Source organism: Misgurnus anguillicaudatus, chromosome 20, assembly GCF_027580225.2.
Source record: "Misgurnus anguillicaudatus chromosome 20, ASM2758022v2, whole genome shotgun sequence".
In the NCBI taxonomy this organism is placed as follows: Eukaryota; Metazoa; Chordata; class Actinopteri; order Cypriniformes; family Cobitidae; genus Misgurnus; species Misgurnus anguillicaudatus.
This window is the reverse complement of record NC_073356.2, coordinates 14524029-14540653: the sequence shown is the minus strand read 5'-3', so window position 1 is coordinate 14540653 and position 16625 is coordinate 14524029. Positions and strand designations below refer to the sequence as shown.

The window sequence follows — 16625 nt, the reverse complement described above, 5'->3', positions numbered from 1 at the left end:
AAATTGAATGTGTGTGTATGCGATTATAGGAGGGGCATTCAGTTTGCAGTGCTGCAATGTGTGACCAAATGCCTCTTTCATCTTGCAGTAAGAACCTAGACAGGATGTAGGTCAGACACACACACACACGCACACACACAGTCCTGGTCACTGAGACAGAGACAGAAGTTTATGAATGACCCTGTTAAAAGAAAGTTAAGGTGACTGCGGCAGACAGATGATGCGCTGACCCACATTGCTTAAAACACAAGTTGCATAATACAAAAACAAACCCAAACAATGACAGCACATAGAAACCAAAACCTGTGTCTGTTTTCCTTTCATGTCTGAAAATTTGGTCTGCCAGCTAAGTGTGTTTCGGCAATATAAAATACTTACAGAATCGAGCGTTATCCGTTTCTGCACTTTAAAGTGTTTTTTGGGTTCCAGTCTGTAAATGTGCTTGTCGGTGATGAGCAGAGCTCTGTCCTTCGTGTTATTGAACCAGTTGAGCTGGAGAAACAAGAGATCAGGAAAAAGTGAGAAAAACAAATAAACAAGAGAGACCACTGCACTGACTACAATAATAAGTGACAATAAAATACATGTAACTATTGCATAATATAAAACACGTTACACTACACTACACTAGCAGCACATGTTTCTGCTTTTAACAACAGCCTGTGGAATTGGGATGGTGGTGTGAAGGGAAGATGAGCGGGAGTTTAAGTTTATTGTTTAAGATGATGAAAAGGAAACTCGTGTACTATCGTTTAAATCTGTGTATAAATATTTACTATATTAACATGTACAAACTTATGTAAAGCTTCTTTTAACAATGTACACTGTAAAAAGTGTTACAGGTATACAGACAAATACAATGAATGGAAATACACACAATAATAGCATACTATTGTTTCTTTATATCACTTGAAGGATAGTTCACCCAAAAATGAAAAATTGCTGTTTACAAATAAAAATTTGCTGCTTAAAAAAATGAAAATTGAATATGTGCAGGGTTCCCACACCTTAGTTAACTTCAAATTCAAGGACCTTTCAAGGACTTTTCAGGTCTACTACCCTCAAATTCATGGACTAAATGTGGGGATACCGTGTTACCTTTTAAGATACATTGTTACAGTTTTCTTTCGAGGGAACTCGCGCTGCGTCACTGCGGTGACACTTTGGGGACGCCTCCAGGGGTAAGTGCGTCTGAATGTGTATATCAAATTCAACCAATGGTAGGCTTAACAGCAAAGACAAGGAAGTATATCGCTATCTGAAATATTGCCAAAGACGATGTTACAGGGACGCAGGAAGTATGGCAAGGGAGACGCAGCGTCTCATTCCCTTCTCAGGGAACAACAGTTACATACGTAACTCGAGACGTTTTCATTTGTCAAACACAACTATGCAAAAAAGCATTTTGGTATGAATTAACATTCACATACAGAATATATAAGCATTTAAGGTGAACAGTTTAGCACGTGTGCTTAAAAGGCTAGAAATGTTATGATATTATCCTACACTACACAGGGAATAATATGGATTTTTTCCCAGAAAACTTCTTGCATGAAATAGATTCAAGCACTTTCAATGAACTGTATCTATGTACTGTATGTATGTATGTATATTTTCAAAAACTTCCCAGGGCCTTGAATAATTTCCCGCAGATTCACAAACTTTCAAGGATTTCAAAGACCCGTGGAAACCTTGTATTTATCACCCTAAGGCCATCCGAGTAGGTGACTATTTTCTTCAGTAGACAGTAAAGCAGATTTTATCTGAATCCATGATCTTTTATGATTCATAAAATGTCCACATGTACCATTATCTTCACAATGTATTGAGGTCTTATAAAGCAAAATGATCTGTTTGTGCAAGAAAATAATGATAATATTGGAGTGCAGGCTTTTTGTCGCATAATGAAGTCATTTGTGTGACAGGAAGCTTGCTGAAACAGGGATGTGCTAAAAAACCGATTGCCTGAGGCTATGGATTATAGTGGTTATGATGTTGTAAATAATGTTTAGTGTTTCACACAGACAAATAGCATTGCTTTATAAGAACTTTATATTGTCATGAGGCAATGTGGTGCCTGTATCTGCTTTTTTGCATCCAAGTAATGGCACCTATTCGCTTGTTAAGTAATGACAAAAGGTCAAAGCCTCCACTCGTTTCAATAAAGGATATTATTTAAACAAAGTTTATGAGCACTGTTTATACATATTACACATTTAAGCGAATATTTTATAAATTCACAATGTACACAGCAGTTTCCAGGCGTACGGAATTATAGAGATTATGATAATTACAGGCATTATGATAATAATTCATTAAAAAGTCCAAGTCCATGTCTGGTCATCTAGGATTTCATTATGGAGATAAAAATTAGGATCTGGGGTTTTGGTAGTTTTGCATTTTGTATGAGTGTATATTAGCAAAACAATCGTCATGTTTACCAATTAAAAAAAAAAAGTACTTTTTAATGTGAACAAGCAAGACGACTAGCAAGACAAGAAGTTAGAGCTGGGCAAACAAAAAAATCGCCTGCGATTCTTTGATTCTTATGCATGTCTCATCAGTAAAGCCGGTTCGGTGATTACTAGTAAATCGCCATCACCTGCTTTCAGATGGAGCGCCATTTACTACACAAAGCCGAATTTTACACAGGAGATTGCAAAATCGCGTTTATAATCGGGGGGATATTGCCTCTGATAATGTATACAATTTTGCAATCTTCTCGGTGAAATAGAGCTCTGTGTAGTAAATGGCGCTACACCTGAAAGCAGGTGATGACGATTTACTACTAATCACCAAACCGGCTTCTCTGATGACATATGCATGAAAATCGCAGGCGATTTTTTGCCCAGCTCAACCAAAAGTTGTAGTTTACAAGTACATATTTATATTTTTTGTTCAAAAACGGCAATTGTTTTATGAAATAAGACCCTTATGCCTCGGTTGGGGTCATTTAGAGCCCTTTGAAACTGCAATTTTAAACTGCATTGAAATTGCTGAGGTCCAATAAAGTCCACTATATGGAGAAAAAACTGGAATGAGGGGTTTTTTTAATTATTGGAATTTATTGTATGAAAGTGGAGTAATCCTTTAACAAGCGGATGGACTTTTTATGAATCACCAAGGACAATGGTTTGAGATAGAAATCTTCTTTACTGTACTTCTGAAGTAAAATGTGACCTACATCTTGAATGGCCTGCAAATTGTTTATATTTTGGGTGAAATATCTCTATAACCTCCCCAATTTTCATTGTACGCAGCTAAATATACTTTGGGAAAACAAATATCGTTTTTGTCAATCAGGGTTCCCACACCTTAGTTAACTTCAAATTCAAGGACCTTTCAAAGACTTTCCAGGTCCAATACCCTCAAATTCAAGGACTAAATGTGGGTACACATTTCAAGTGAGAGCGTGGTTACATCATGTTACCTTTTAAGATACATTGTTACAGTTCCCTTTCGAGGGAACTCCTGCTGCGTCACTTTGGGGACGCCTCCAGGGGTAAGTGCGTCTGAATGTGTATATCAAATTCAACCAATGGTGAGGCTTAACGACAAAGTGAGGGTGACGCGGGAGCCAGGAAGTATATCGCTATCTGAAATATTGCCAAAGATGGCCTTACAGGGACGCAGGAAGTATGGCAAGGGAGACGCAGCGACTCGTTCCCTTCTCAGGAAACAACAGTTACATACGTAACCCGAGACGTTTTCATTTGTCAAACACAACTATGCAAAAAGCATTTTGGTATGAATTAACATTCGCATACAGAAGATATAAGCATTTAAAGCGAACAGTAATTTTTATGATATTAGCCTACACTACACAGGGAATAATATGGATTTTTTCCAGAAAACTTCTTGCATAAAATAGATTCAAGCACTGTCAATGACCTGTACCTATGTATGTATATTTTTAAAAACTTCCCAGGGCCTTGAATTTCCCCCAGATTCACAAACTTTCAAGGATTTCAAGGACCTGTAGAAACCCTGGTCAATGCAAAAAAGAACATTAAAGTAAAAAAGAAATCACTGACACCTACCATCCTGACAAAGCATGAGAAGAGGACCTGGCCATACTGGTCTTTGTTCTTCAGCTCTTTAGTAATACGCACAAAGTTGGAGCTTGTCAGCGGCGAGTCCTTGGCCTGCGAGAGACACATTTCTTCATTCAAGACATTCAAATCTTAACGTCACAAACACTCACACACTTGTGTATTTATCATTCCCATAATAACAATTCAGATGAGACTGTGATGGATTCAACAACGTTGTCATGATCATCAGCAGCCCACTCCGGCGATGCTTCAAGCAGGCGCGACAACTTATCTGCGACAGCAGATTGTCAACTGCGCTTGTGAATAATCTTTTGACTCATGTAGATGATCTGACAGCTTCAAAGGGCTTTGAAATCTCATATGTCACAGCTGATATAAATTGTGACGACTGTTCGACGTGCATCTTGTGGGCTTAAAAAATGTGTTATGAAGTACCAAAGTAAGAAATTATGTCAAGAATGACGTTCTTATTTAACAAGCTGAAAGAGTCTCTTGTCAACAAAAGAAAGCATTTCACATCACTGGATCCACAGGGATCCAACTGTCATTAACGTTGAGTTTGCATTGGTGTATTTATATAAATACATTGTTTTGTATTTCTGAAATTAAATTTGTATGTGTATACCCATATTCCAATGGGTGCATTGATAAGAGTGGGTGTTTGCTGAATTATTGGTTACTTGCCCATGTAAAAATGCCCTACCAAGTAACTAGTAAGATGCACTTTTGGATACTTTCTTATTTATCTGCTTGTGACTGTTAACATTATCTGCTAGATTTACTAGTACTTAAGAGTTGGGATTTCTTCAAATGTATTGATTACTTACAGTTGCATTTCTAAAGCCTGGTTTCACAGATTAGGCTTAGCTAAAGCCAGGACTAGGCCTTAGTTAAATTAAGATGTTTAAGCATCTTTATAATCATGCCTTTGAAAAGACGTTACTAATGTGTATCTTGAGACAAATCAATGGCACTGGCATATGTTAAGATCTGTCATTACAAGTTATTTTCAGTTGAGACAGCTTAAACATGTGTTTCAGTCAAGGGCTAGCCTTAAGCCTTGTCTGTGAAACCGGGGGAATATTTTTCTAATGGGGGCAAACATATGAAGAGCTTGGTTCCAAAACGCGATAAACGCCATTTTTGAAAAAAATGAGCTACTGCCAAAATCAGTATTATATCAGTTCAGTATTAAAAAGTAAATTCCTAATTTTACGCAAAATCCAATATCCACAGCGTTATTCTGTCATCTTTTCTCTCATTTTTCCCAAAACGCGATAAACGCCACTTCTCCTTATTTACAGAACGCAATAAATCCGCTCCAGAAATTACAGCGCACCATTCACGCAATGTAAACAAACAATGGCGGCGCGCTGAGCAGTGTTGGGCAAGTTACTTCCAAAGTGTAATACATTATATATTACAAATTACTGTCATTTGAAAGTAATTAGTTGCATTACAATATTACTGTCTCTGAACTGTAATGAGTTACACTACTTTTGCGTTACTTTTGAGTTACTTTCATCAAAACAACAGAAGTATGACTAGGCATTATAAAATGTTAAAATGTAGTTTTTTGATAAATCTAGAGGTTATGTGTTGGCCCTCGAGCTTTGAATAGGCACAGTGAAGACTTATGGCAAAATACAGTAACAATCACTGTCAGAATCATAAACATAGACAAATGATATGGTAAAAGTCTGGTAAATTATGGTACACATACCAAACACAATAGAGCCCACTATAATGCAACATATAGCCTAATAACACGCAACCTCTTTTCATTTCTATTCTTTAATTCACTTTTAATTCAGACTCACAGCACAAACCTGGCATGCACTGGGTTGACACAACTTTCAAAAAGTGCTATTGGAGGATCAGGCCTCAAGGAATACAGCTCATTTCAGTGCAATATAAGGATTACATGTAGACTAACATATAAAACACAGACAAACAGAGGAACACTGCTTTTTGGCAAACAATGAATATACAAAGGCTGGTAAAAACTTTAAACAGTGATGTTTAAATGTACTATTTAGATAACCATGTTTAAGTCTTCACTAATGTTATGTTGTAGTTTTGGTTGCCGTTTGTAATAAAACTGTAGATAGCATAGGAATAGCCTAGCAATCTATTATGTATATGGACTGTAACCATAGCAACGGTAGCTTACCTTGTCATTGCTGGTGTGATATGGATTTTACTGGCAAGATTTCTCTTTATTTCTGAGGTTCAAGCAGCATGGGAGACCGATAGAAACTTTCTGTTGCTTTTACTAAGTGCTCTCACTCGCAGAATTATGCGTGTGCGGCGCTACCGGACCTGATTGCGACCACTTTAGTGCTTATACAGCCGCGGACTTCCTAGATTCGGCTCTTTAAGAAACGCGTCTATATTTATCGGGCACCGCATCCAAATCGCATTTCAAATACAAAATTGAAGTAAAAATGAACATGCTGCATACAGCACATGGAAACAGACGTACGCTGCGTCCCAGACAGCCTACTTCCGTTCTGTATGGTAGGCAAAGAGTACGAGAAGTAGTGCTTTTCGCCTGCTATGTGGAGTGGAGGTATGCGGTTTGGGACGCAGCCTATTTTACTCGCAGCTTTTTCCTGTGTGCATGCTGGTCGCGCGCATTGGTCAAAAATAAAAATAACACGGTCTATTTTTGAAATGCATTGTTGTAACGCGCACGTTACTAAGACTGTAACGAGTAAAATATTACCAATTTTTTATCAGTAATGCGTTATATTACTGCGTTACAGCAAAAACTAATATATTACTGTAATATATTATATTTTGTAATGCGTTACTCCCAACACTGGCGCTGAGTACACAGAGTCCTAGTTTTCCTCATCTACTTTGTACTTCGTGATCAACAAACAAAACAAAATAATACTTTAATTGCATTGATAAACCTGTGATGGTTTTCTGTGACGGGAAAGAAACGTAAGCCATCAACATCTAATAATTTACTCGGAAGACGTTCGCTTGTTCTTTTGACAGCATCAAGCTTCTCATGCTAACACATTGACCCCAGAGGATCTTATGAAAAACTTTCCATTATTTTACTCAAAGTCAACGAAAATCGAGCAAGACCAAAACATTTTACAGCTGATCGCTGTGAAAAACGTTAAGCAACGACGTCAAGTATAACCGCAGCAATGACAGTGTTATTAATATGACAAAGTAAGTGTTTTTATTAATGCCATTAATGTTTATTTTTTTAATCAGTGTGTACAACTGTTCAACTAAATGAATATAACATGGCAAAGATGAATGCACATTTGATTGAATAGATTTATAGCATTTTGAAAAAAAACTGTCATGGATTTATTGCATTTTGTGGAAAAAAGAATTCGCTTTTATAATAAATCTTTGAAAATCAAGTTGTTATGGATTTGAATTTTTTTATGTTTTTATAAGCTAAAGATGCTATGTGAAAGTTTGTAACAGAAAATAGAGGCTTTCATCTTGTCACTTTCTTGGTATAGAACACACGTTTTTACCGAAATTTGTCAAAATGGATTTATTGCGTTTTTGAACCAAACTCTTCATATTTTCTTCATAATAAAAATGTAACTATGAAAATAATGAGGAACAGTCATCATTTTATGCTGATAAAGGCCTAAGAGATTCAACGATAATTGGCCATAGTGCATTAACATGGCAAAGTATTCCTGGATTGATGAACCACTGGGCTTTAGGCTTATTACAGTTTAAACTTTAATAAGTTTAATTAATGTTAAAATCCTGCATAATATATGCAAAGGTAATGAAGCACCTATACATTTCTCTCAAGCAAATATCATTATTTATATATAGTTCTGGGCGGTATGGCAGTATATTTCGTTACCATGAAATAAAAAATCAGATGTAACAGATTTTTCTATTCTGTGTATTCGGCATAATAAGTGGACGTGACCAACTCTGCACTTCCGCATGTTAGACTGAGTGTGATAGAGAACAGGAAATAATCCAAATGAGTAATTTTTTTCATAATAAGCGCCAGTGAGTCCACTGCGGGACGGGTCTCTCTCTCTCTCGCTCGCATGCAAAGGTCTCTTGAAAGGTGGCAAGGATCTGTGCTGCCAAATAAAGAAAGCACTTTCCGCACCTAAAGTTTCCTAAACTTTAATTATATTCTGTCTATCAAGACTTATCTTTAGTTATCTTTAATACATTTTCACTTTAACACGAACTTAAACTTATTATATTTTTAGAACTGTGGCGAGCATTTAGTTAGAAGCTAATTAGTGAGTGGCAAATTTCTGCAAATTTGTATATTCAAAAACAATATAAACATAAAGATGAAAACATATATACCGTGAAATAAAATGACTCATTCCGTAAAATTGATTTTTAACCTAATTATATACATGAATATACAGTACTGTGCAAAAGTCTTATGCTACATACACACCAAACGCGTAGCATCGCATTGCTCGCTCTAGATTACTCGTGGGATTTAACTTTGTGTCATGTGCATTTTTCGCTCGAGTTAAATATTTTCAACTTGCGCAATTTTTCAATCATTCGCATCGCCCCGCGCAAGGAGGCGTCTGATGCGATTTTGCATTGACTTTGTATGTAATCTACTCACGCAAATCGTTGAACTCGTGTTTGGTGTGTATGCCCCATTAGGCCACCACCAGACTTGTTGTGTTAGAAGTTTTAATGTCCATCCATATTTATTTTTCAATCTATTTTATTAAGATACAAACAGAAAATACAGGAAATATGTACAAAAAACAAAACATGTAATTTTCAAGACTAAATGTCTTTTTTAGGCATCGTCTGTGTTTAGTGTGACCTCTCTTGGCAGTAAACACATCTTAAGCGTTTTTGAGCAGAATGAAGTAAAAAGACTAATTTCTTTACAATTAAAAAATTAGGATTTAATTTTATTTAGGTTTAACAGATTCTGCAGTTTCCTGCTACTGCTCAGGTGGAAGGGGAGTTTACCCTAAATACTTGACACATCAATTCACATTTTTATACAGTTTTTAATACTATATACACATTTCCTGTATTTTCTGGATATATTCTATTAAAGGAGCATTTCACCCTTAGAAACATTAAAGGAATAGTCTACTCATTTTCAATATTAAAATATGTTATTACCTTAACTAAGAATTGTTGATACATCCCTCTATCATCTGTGTGCGTGCACGTAAGCGCTGGAGCGCGCTGCGACGCTTCGATAGCACTTAGCTTAGCCCCATTCATTCAATTTTACCATTTAGAGATAAAGTTAGAAGTGACCAAACACATCAACGTTTTTCCTATTTAAGACGAGTAGTTATACGAGCAAGTTTGGTGGTACAAAATAAAACGTAGCGCTTTTCAAAGCGGATTTAAAAGAGGAACTATATTTTATGGCGTAATAGCACTTTTGGGAGTACTTCGACTCGCCTGAAAAGTCTGCTCCCCTTCTCCCTCTCATAATGGGAGAGGGAGGGTGTTACTGCGCTGAGTTGAAGTACTCCCAAAAGCGCCACCACGCCATAAAATATAGTTCCTCTTTTAAATCCGCTTAGAAAAGCGCTACGTCTTATTTTGTACCACCAAACTTGCTCGTATAACTACTCGTCTTAAATAGGAAAAACGTTGATGTGTTTGGTCACTTCTAACTTTATCTCTAAATGGTACCATTGAATGAATGTGGCTAAGCTAAATGCTATCGAAGCGTCGCAGCGCGGTCCAGCGCATACGTGCACGCACACAGATGATAGAGGGATGTATCAACAATTCTTAGTTAAGGTAATAACATATTTTAATATTGAAAATGAGTAGACTATTCCTTTAATCTTTATTGAAAGTGTGTCATATTTGTAGTCGAAATGTAACATACATTTTGAATTTGCTGCCTATTTGACTGAGAAAACCCCCTCAACAAAGATATTGGACTTCCTTCTTTCAATGATGCAAAATGATGATTTTTACATTATTGAAAGAAGGGAGTGCAACACCGAAATCCATATTTCTCCTGTCTCAGCGGCAACTGAGGAAATGATGCATGACCATTCAAAAACATGACTGGGGTTCTAACGATAAAAAGCTTAATGCAAATGGGTGAAGTGTCCCTTTAAAGAGACTGAGAAACAATTATATATGATCACTATAACATTGCAAAAACAACAAATCTAATTCTGGTATGGTGGCCTAAGACTTTTGCACAGTACTGTATAACTACAAACATACACAAATTTACGTATTAAAAACTTACATTGGCCAGATAGTCTCTCTCCCAGGCCCGACTGTAACCCCAGTCCACTCTTTCACCGCACAGAGCGGCCAGAGCAGCTACCTTCGCTCTCACCTCTGCCATATCTGACGGGGGGATATTTTTGATGAGCTGTCGTGCCCACCATCTTAGAGAGAAAGATACTAAGTTAATTAAATAACACATAAAAGCACCCGATAAACAGTAGGCATGATGACATACCGGCGGTAGAGGTGTTGCGTGATCTTGTGAAACTGCATCAGGGCTGCAGGGGGCACCGGCCACTCCACGCTCTTCCCATAATCGGCCATGTTTCGAACGTTGGTGAATCGTCTCTCCACCTCCCAGAAGTGAGCCTTCACCTTATAGCATTTATAATGGGCCATTATAGTATAGATGGCTCTGATCTTCCTACAGCGCATCCGTGCTAATGCTCCTCTCCATACCTGCAGAAATACAGAAGAAATACAGAGAGTGGGCAAAATGAAATAAGATTAAGTATTCCTGTAGCTTGCAACATCAATCAGTGGGTTCAATCCTAATCAATAAGTATTTTGATGTACTTTCTTCATGAAACGTTTGGCATTCAAGTGCACTTTTGTATTTTTGGTCACACTCATTTTATACTAATTCACATCAAGACAGCAGTGAACTGGAAACACCAAATAATGTGTCTATACTGTAAAAACATTGGATTATGTTTGTATTGCAACAAATGAGTCACTTTGGACCAAAATCTGAACTCAAAAGCAATGATATTTAACACATTAAAAAACATATTCAATGCTATAGTTTAGTTGTGGGTTTATATCATGCATGATTTAAAACTGAGTTTGTATGAGGTCATAAATGCAGACTGAAGCGGGACCTGATCTCTAGGTGTTAGAATCCAATCTTTTAATCTGAACACATATTAAAATGTAAGAAGTCAAGAATGATTCAGTGAGACAGCTGGAGAAAAAGCAAAAAACATGGAAATGAAAAGATGAAAGATGATCGAGACATAGAGGGAGAGAGGCAGCAGAGGTAGAGTGTCTGACTCATGGGAAACAATAAAGATGGGTGATAGACAGAGACCTAAACCGCCCCAGGAAACAGATAGGCAGAGAGAGACAGAGAAAGAGAGAGAAAACGAAAGAGCAGACAGATAGAGCGTTCATCACCTTCTGTAAGAAGAGCACAAGTATAGGGATGAGTGCGGCTCTCTCCTGCTCCAGGGTGAAGAGTGTGCGAGGGGTTCGCACAAAGAGCTTGGTGTGGCCGTATGCTACATCATCCTCAAATCCGTGTTGGTTCACAATGGCCTCCACAGCCTCCTGGTCTGTACTCATCAGATGATTGGGCCACGTGTACTCACAGGTCATCTTATATCTGAACACAGAGAAGACGTCTTTATGGAAATACTCACGTTATACCTTATTCAAAAACCAACCGGAATCAAAATCTGTATTATAGTCACGGAAAATTTTAGCTTTTCAGCTTTTCCGTGATGGGAGCACAGATGTCTTTTCCGTGTCACTCCCACGGATTTGTTGTGTCATTTTACGTATTGTTTTCTCATAGTTTCTATTTGCTTACCATTGTCGCTTGGGGTTGGGGTTAGAATCCCATTCTGTTACATTTTTAGATATTCTAACCCAAACCCTAACTCCAGACGAGAATAGTTTTAAAAGCAGATAAAAACCATGTAGAAACCAATAAATCCTAACATAAGAGTACATCCTAACCCAAACCCCAAATCTAACCCCAAGCGACAATGATTTTAAAATAGGAAAAAACAATACATAAAATGACACGAGAAATCCGTGGGAGTGACATGAAAAAGACATCCATGCTCCCATCACGGAAAAAGCTGAATTTTCCGTGACTATAACATGGATTTCCATGAGATCATGTTGCAAAAATCACAGACAGCTTTGACATTACTAACTTGCTTTCTCTAGTCTAACATGATTACATTTTAATGGCTCTTTTTATTGGCTACTATACATGTTTTACAATTTTTGATTGACAACCTATAACCTCATTCCAGAATCTGGAAAACCACATACAGTTGTGGAATCTATACTACGTATCGCATTTAAACGAAGGAGTTTTGAGACATTTGTGGAAACTAACTTGTAACCGTAACTTGGAAAATACAGTCTGAGATACTACTGTTTGTAACTAAGTGCCCTAAAGTCACAATTTAACGGAAGTAGCGATTGTCTTATTTTTCCCGTTTTGACGTATATCCAAGGAAAACGACTTCTGAAATGAGAAAAAAGGCAGGGCTGGACATGAATTTGTCCATTGAGAATTGATTGGATCGTTGGAAGTTGGGACATGTTAGTAATCCCTGCAATCTTTTTCCAGGCCCCGCCCTCTCACCCTTCCTTGTGACCGGAAGTAAAGAGAGATCGTTTCGAAGAGGGGAGAAGATTAGCTTTTTGATTAAAATTGTGAGGGCACATTAATTTTGAAAAAATAATGAAGCTCACAGACCTGTGGTATATGTTTTTATTAATGTAAAGCTGCTTTGAAACAATTAAACAATTGTAAAAAGCGCTATATAAATAAAAAAGAATAATTTTTAATTAATAATAAGTTTTAATAATAAATAATTTAATTAAATAAATAAAAATCTCAAATAAAAAAGCTCATTCTAAGGTAATAAAAATATTTCTGTTTATTATGTAAGGTCTTTATACACCACTGATAATAAAGTAATGTGTATTATATTAAATTTCTGTCAATAGATTTTACACATTGGGCGTGTCCGATTCCACTTTTGCTAATTTAACAACGGGAAAATTGGTTTATGCGCCAAGCGCACGGCCTTAAAGGGTTGTTCCTATTCTCGTAATGAGTAATGGGTGTGTTTTGGGCGTAACATGCAATAAACCAATGAGAGTCTCAGCTCTCCTCCCCTTTAAAAACCAGTAGGGCCTGGCACCATGCTGAATCTCTATTTAAAAAGCGGAATTTGTAAACTGAAAACTAAGCGGAGGAAGAAGACCACCAGTTTAAGAATAATGTTAAAAAACTGTATTGTTTTCATTTTTATTAAAATTTTTATATTTTGGGATTAAAACCTTTAAAAGCCGTTTTCTTTCAGTCATAGAATTAAAAATAGCAGGGTTTTAAAGGTACAATTTGTAAGATATTTGCAGTAAAATCTCCAAAAACCACTAGGCCAGTGTTATATATTTTGTCCAGCTGATTACTATCAATATCTGTAATGTTTTCAACTACTTGTGAATCGTGAGAAAATTTCCATTCAAAACATTGACACGGGGCAGTGCAGTCTCCTGTCAATGACGTTAATATCCATGTGACCCTTTGTCACCGCCTTTACTGACGTAACCCACATGAGAACACTGGTCGAGCTCGAAAAAATAAAATGGCGGCCAAGGAAGCGGCTGGAGCACAAATTTAGTGAAAATAAACGTATATTTTCACTTTTTAAGCATTTTAATTTCATTTCTAGCGAGAAATTAGTATTGTAGTTTTCAAATATGTGATTAGTTATCACAAAGGCGCTCTCTGTTTTTATTTCAAACACGCTGCCTTTGAAGTGCGTCGGAAAGCCTTTCTCTGAGCGGCCTTCAGGCCTCCGAGTCCGAAGTCATGTCCTCATGAGGCAGCGAGGCCACAAGTCCTCACAGTCCTCACTGCCTTGAGTTTTCGGACGCAGCCAGGGTTGTGGACAAATGCGGAACTATGCGCTTGCTTATGGACTTATGGATATCTCTGTACCGTCTGCCGCTGGTTGTGTCAGCTCCTGTAAGCGTACGGGCCAACCAAACGACCCAAGAAGAGTTTGGAACAAAACGAGGGAGGATCAATTTGGTGTTGCATTATCTGGATAGAGAGAGCTTCAAGACAACATTTAACTAGACCGAGATTCTGATCCTGCTTGTGTTTTACGCGATGGGTGAGTTGTTTTGATTCGTAACCCTTCAAAAAACGTATGCTATTAGATTGATGACAACATTACTGTAATCAGCGCGTCTACCCGCGGACGATATGCACATCAAAGGGATTGTGAGATACTGATCATGCTTGTGTTTTACGCGATGGGAGAGTTGTTTTGATTCGTAACCCTTCAAAAAACGTATGCTATTATATTGATCACAACATTAGTGTGTAGACTGTAATCAGCGCGTCTTCCCGCGGACGATATGCACATCAAAAGGTATTGTAGAGCAATATAAATGGTCATTTTAAGACACTTCACAATAAGATTTGTACTGTCAATACATTATGTGAAAAATCATTGTAAGTTGAAAACCTAATTCTGAGCTGTGTTTACCATCGAATTTGGACTAATACTGTAATATCAATGTGACTAACAATTTCGTTTTGAACATCACATATAAACTTACATAATGAAATAAACGATGTCATCAAACGCAACATTTATAAGACTTGATTACCTTATCCATCAACGTGATTTCTCGTTCTCGTCTGATTGATGGCTAAAGTTAAAGACTACAAATCCCATAATTCCACGCTGCTTCAGAGCGTCAGTAAACAACATCATTGTTTTTGTTTGATCTGGCGCCATCTTTCGGCACATAAATACAAATTGTATCTTTAACTGCTGTAAATGTATCGATATCCTACATAATCATTGTAATCTCATAAAATAAATTGCAAATAAGCAAGAAAAGGTTTGTACTCTAAAAATACTTTATTTGTAACAAACAAGAGATAAAGAATTTACAAACATGTGGAGAGCGGTTTCAGCACTTGGACATCGGCATGTTTTTTTAAAAAAAAGCATTACTTAAAAATGTTTCTCATTTCACCATATCCACAGGTACAGAGTCATCATATACAATCAATCCATTGGGGTAGCATTTAAAAAACATTTAAAAATAGATGCATTTGTTTAAAGCAAAGCATTTATATAATTACCAGGCTACAGGTGAAGCAGCTCTTTACATCTTCTAACGTCTCATAATCAGTCCTAATTTATGTCCAAGAGACTCAATAATAATCTTTTACATTTTAATCCTTTGATTTTTCATATTTAAAAGCGTTTTTGTGCTGCTGCGCATCCATGTGTGCAATAAGCAAACCTGCGTTGTCGTCCCGTTTATAGGCGCATAATTACTAACTCGATCTTTAAATAAAAAAAAAAAAATATTGCTCCATTGAATTTAGACCAGGTTTTTGTTTGTCAATGGCGAAGTCTATTTTAGTTGCCTCAAAATAGCAACGCCCTAACAATGCACCTGAATACACCTTGTTTCGGACCAGAATGTCCATTGCCGCAAAATTGAGCGCAAATGCATTTGCTATTTAAACAACGTGGCGCTAAACGTAAAAATGATCATTGCGCCGGGTTGAAACTAGTAAAAGACACTTGTGTGAATGATAGAGCCCTGAATGTTTTATCGCTCAGATCGAACTTGTTAATTTAAATTAGCTTCTGCCATTTTTGTTCTTAAACGACCTGTGGAGTCTGAAAGTAAGTATAATTGACCTCTTACCTCTGCAGAAAGCGTGCATACAGCTGTCTGTAGGCAAATCCAGCCCGACGTACACGGACGTTCTCCAGCAGGCCCAGGTACGCTACTTGGTGTTGGCAGCGTGCATCATCGAACATCAACGGGGACTTCACCTCATTTGGCTTTATACAGCGCACATAGTAGGGCTCCTGTGAAAGCAATTTCAAATCATTTCATTTGGAGGAATTGCTCAATTCAATCATGGTAAACACATCTAGATCCAAAATGGTAGCAGAAGAACCAATTATTGTCTTACAGATGTGTGCTATTTTTTATGTAGATGTGCTTACATTTAAACGTGGCATGTCAATCACTATAATACACTCAAATGTATTGTAACACATATATTTACCCACAAGAGTCATATGGATGGGCTAATTTTCAATCTGGGGTGAACCATTCCTTTAATAATATACTTGTCTAGCAATTGGGGATATGGTGCCTTGATCAAGGGCACTTCAGTCGCTACCTGCCAGCCATTCGATTCGAACCTGTGGCCGTCGGGTTACAAATCTGACTCTGTTACAATTAGGCTATTTTGCACATACCGTCATGTGCAATCAATTAAAATGATCAGTTAATTAATTAGCTATGCAATTAAAAGCAATTCATTTTATTACAATCAAAATATATTTACTAAGTGAATAAATCTGACTACATTAAGTTACACCAATTAATAGATTCACATGTGCACCTATTTCTAAGAGAGAGAGAGAAAAAGAGCATGTGATTTTCAGGGTGGACGAGGTGAACGGTCAGATCCGCTACTGTATAGGTGCTCCCACAGGAGCAGAGGGAGAGCAGGCAGTCCTTTATTGTGACCATAAAAAACACTGTCCTTGA

At 37.2% G+C, this 16625-nt stretch overlaps 1 protein-coding gene across 1 annotated transcript in view; it reads right to left on the bottom strand.

Annotated features, from left to right (window-relative positions):
• myo1g (myosin IG) overlaps positions 1–16625 on the bottom strand; it is a 61639-nt gene that overhangs the window by 25685 nt on the left and 19329 nt on the right. Inside the window, exons 15-20 of the mRNA XM_055220072.2 lie at positions 15765–15931; positions 11448–11655; positions 10507–10730; positions 10288–10432; positions 4041–4145; positions 379–492 (exon numbers count right to left, since the gene is read on the bottom strand). Coding sequence (XP_055076047.2) covers positions 379–492; positions 4041–4145; positions 10288–10432; positions 10507–10730; positions 11448–11655; positions 15765–15931 — 963 coding nt within the window. The remainder of the gene's footprint in view (positions 1–378; positions 493–4040; positions 4146–10287; positions 10433–10506; positions 10731–11447; positions 11656–15764; positions 15932–16625) is intronic.